The sequence below is a fragment of the Echinops telfairi genome, unplaced genomic scaffold, assembly GCF_000313985.2.
Source record: "Echinops telfairi isolate 266 unplaced genomic scaffold, ASM31398v2 ScPeMD7_4225;HRSCAF=4972, whole genome shotgun sequence".
NCBI lineage: Eukaryota > Metazoa > Chordata > Mammalia > Afrosoricida > Tenrecidae > Echinops > Echinops telfairi.
Window position 1 is genome coordinate 17,559,905 of NW_022108124.1, and position 2,808 is coordinate 17,562,712.

Below are 2,808 nucleotides of genomic sequence, written 5' to 3' on the forward strand. Positions count from 1 at the left end.
CCGCGCATGTTTTCCCTCTGCGGTAACTTGCACATTTACACCAGATAGTGCCTTCCAGAAACATGGCTTTCCTTTCCTCCACGTAAAATGGAAATTTACTTACCAAACAGAGGGGAGTCTCCAATCCTTTGTAGCTGTAAATAAATGGTGACTTGTCCCTCTGAGGAGCTTAAATACGGTGATGTGTGTACTGAGACATGGGTTCCGGTGTAACTGCTGTGTGGGGTGCCTTGGGTACATCTTTGGTTGCAGGCTGCCGTGCCGATGGACAGAAATGATGTCTCCGTCAATTCCGTTGTCTGCTGTAAAGCCGAACTTGATTCTCTTGGCATGTGTCTGCCATGTTGAAGAACGCTCGGTTAGCCCAAACCCTATGGGCTTTAATGTAAACAGTTGTCAGCTGTCTCAGACGGCACATTGGGAACGTAGTGACAAGGCAGGTTTGGGCACGGCTTCTTTCTGGTTTCTCCAGTTCCGTACCACTTTCCCATGTGTTCATCCTGACAGGCGATCTGGAGCAACCTGACTCTCCAGAGCCATCTGTGTGTGGCACAGCTCTCCTCCTGATGGTAGGAATGTGACGACCGTCTGTCCTTTCCCCCATTGATGTTCTTCACGTCCCTGAGCCAAGGTGCAACAAGCAGAGGCACCTTCCAAGCGGAGAGGGTATTAAGACTGTTGCTTCTATCTCATTCACATGGACTCATCCCAGTAGATGGGTGCTAACATGGGTGATCTTTTTAACCACTAGAATAGAAAAGTGGCTGGTCCAGCTAGCTACATCTCAGTGTAGCAGAGATGAAGTGCCACGCAGTTTTAAAGGGGTTCACGGTGATCAAATCACCCACACACTGGACATTTGATCACCCAGACACCATAAGGCATCACACTTGATTAAACCATTCGACTACAACGATGGAGAACAGCACTTGCTTGCCGTCTTTAAACGGGGGAGGCTTGTTTGTGACAACAAGCGCCCCCTCGGCACTTCCACCTTGCTGCTGAGGGAAACCCTCCACAAAGAAACGGAGCGGGGCTGTCGCCAGTAAGGCACCTTGGCCGTGTGCTTTTCAGAGGTTGCCTGCCTTTGAGAAAGGCAGTTATGCCAATAGAAGCAGAATCTAGAGATCACGCGCTGCTGGCTAGCCAACTGGGGCTGTGGTTCCAAGGGAATGAAGGGGGTGGTAGCAGGTGGTTACCTGCCCGAAAGGCGCGCGACAGGACCTCCCTATGCAAGAACAGCTAAGTTATACAGGACCGACAGCCTCCCCCAGACCGTTTGTCTTGCTTGTGAGGCTGGATGAGAACAGCACGGCCTTCCACGTGTGCGCGTCTCGGGGCTGATGGGCTTCCAGCCGGGGAGCAGTGGAGGCCATTTGGTGCCATCATCTCCAGTCTCATCATTGTCCTTGGTCAGTCCCACCTCCGAGGGGGAAGTGGATGATTGGGCTCACTTTGTAAACGGAGTTACTGGTCACAGACGTGAGCAGGAGAGAGGGGGACCCAGATGCCAAGTGCAGCTGGTTTTCCCACTGTCTGAAATGCTTTCATGTGAGAACACTCGTCTCACAGCGTTTTAAAAGTTAAAGTTTTCGTGGGCCTCCCGGGAGTGTCATTTTGTTAAGATGGAGCTGCCCGAGAAGGTCGCGATCTGCCCACACCTCAAAATACAGCAGGTGCTAAATGTTTTCTGTAACAGTATTTGACCTTTGCTAAATTATGCACAATGTACTTTATCCTGCAGAATAAACCTTACTGTAATAGTCGTAACAAGGTAGCTGTATATTTTCTTGAGTCCTTAGTATGGGCAGACTGTCTGTCATTTTCGTACCTCGGGTCCAGTGAGCTGGTTAAGCCTGTCTGGGTTCTGAAGGCAGCCTGTGTTGGGAGTGCCGTGAGCTCCAGGCTTGGCCTTAACCTGTGCCAGGCCATGCGTCTCTGCGACATCCCTCACTCAGTACCAAGCCGGGGCTGCCCCTGGTTCTTCCAGAACTGACTCTGTTGTCAAAAGGTTGCCTTTAACTGACTTCAGATTGTGTAGAAAACATGTTTGAAATGTCTCCATTGATTTGCAATTCCATTTAAATATAGTTTCTCAGTGAAATTCTTGTCGGACAGCCTAACCTACCCACTAGAGCCTAATAAAACCAAGTTTGGGGGTGTTCCCCCCCAAGAAGTGTTTTTGTTGTGTTTTCCTGTATCAGGGTCATTGGAAAGAGACAATGGCTAGAACAACCCTAAAGATGAACTGTGGAGAAGGAAGGCTAGCCCTCTCCTAGATCTTCTCCCCACACAATCCGGGGTGCCAGCCCCAAGAGCGACTTGTGAGGGTGGCACCGACCCAGGCAGTGTCCCGTCACACGTAACAACGCGCCGGCAGCTAACAGCAGCAACGGACTAGAGGAAACCTAGGGACTGGTCCATGTAGCACTTCACTCTTGAGCGAGAAAGACTCCCAAGAAGCCCTTGGGCCAGGTGCAGGTACCACGTGGAAGAGAAGACAGTCCACGCCCCACCCAAAGACCTCCTTGTAAAGAGGAAAGTCCTCTCCGTGCAGAAGAGAACAGGCGTGTCCCTTGACAATATGCAAGGTGAAGGAGATTTCCCATCCTCTGAAAATCCAGAAGAGTACAAAGAAAAGTTTGTCTTTGGCTGAATGAAAATAAGAGTTTTGAATGGCAAGAAAAACAAACCAAATGCTAGCTAACTGACCAAAAATAGAGTTGAACTTGTTAGCATGGAAGGCTAACACAACCCATGTTATGAGGTTACATACATAAGTATTGCTCTAAACTCATAGATAACTTC

The 2,808-nt window shown here is 49.6% G+C and overlaps 1 protein-coding gene across 1 annotated transcript in view; it reads left to right on the top strand.

Moving 5' to 3' along the window:
• Positions 1-1,344, top strand: part of ABHD5 (abhydrolase domain containing 5, lysophosphatidic acid acyltransferase) — a gene marked incomplete at its 5' end in the record, with an annotated part of 38,646 nt that extends 37,302 nt beyond the window's left edge. Inside the window, one exon of the mRNA XM_030886941.2 lies at positions 1,296-1,344. Within this exon, the coding sequence (XP_030742801.2) occupies positions 1,296-1,344 (49 nt within the window). The remainder of the gene's footprint in view (positions 1-1,295) is intronic.
• Between the last annotated feature and the right edge of the window lie 1,464 nt (positions 1,345-2,808).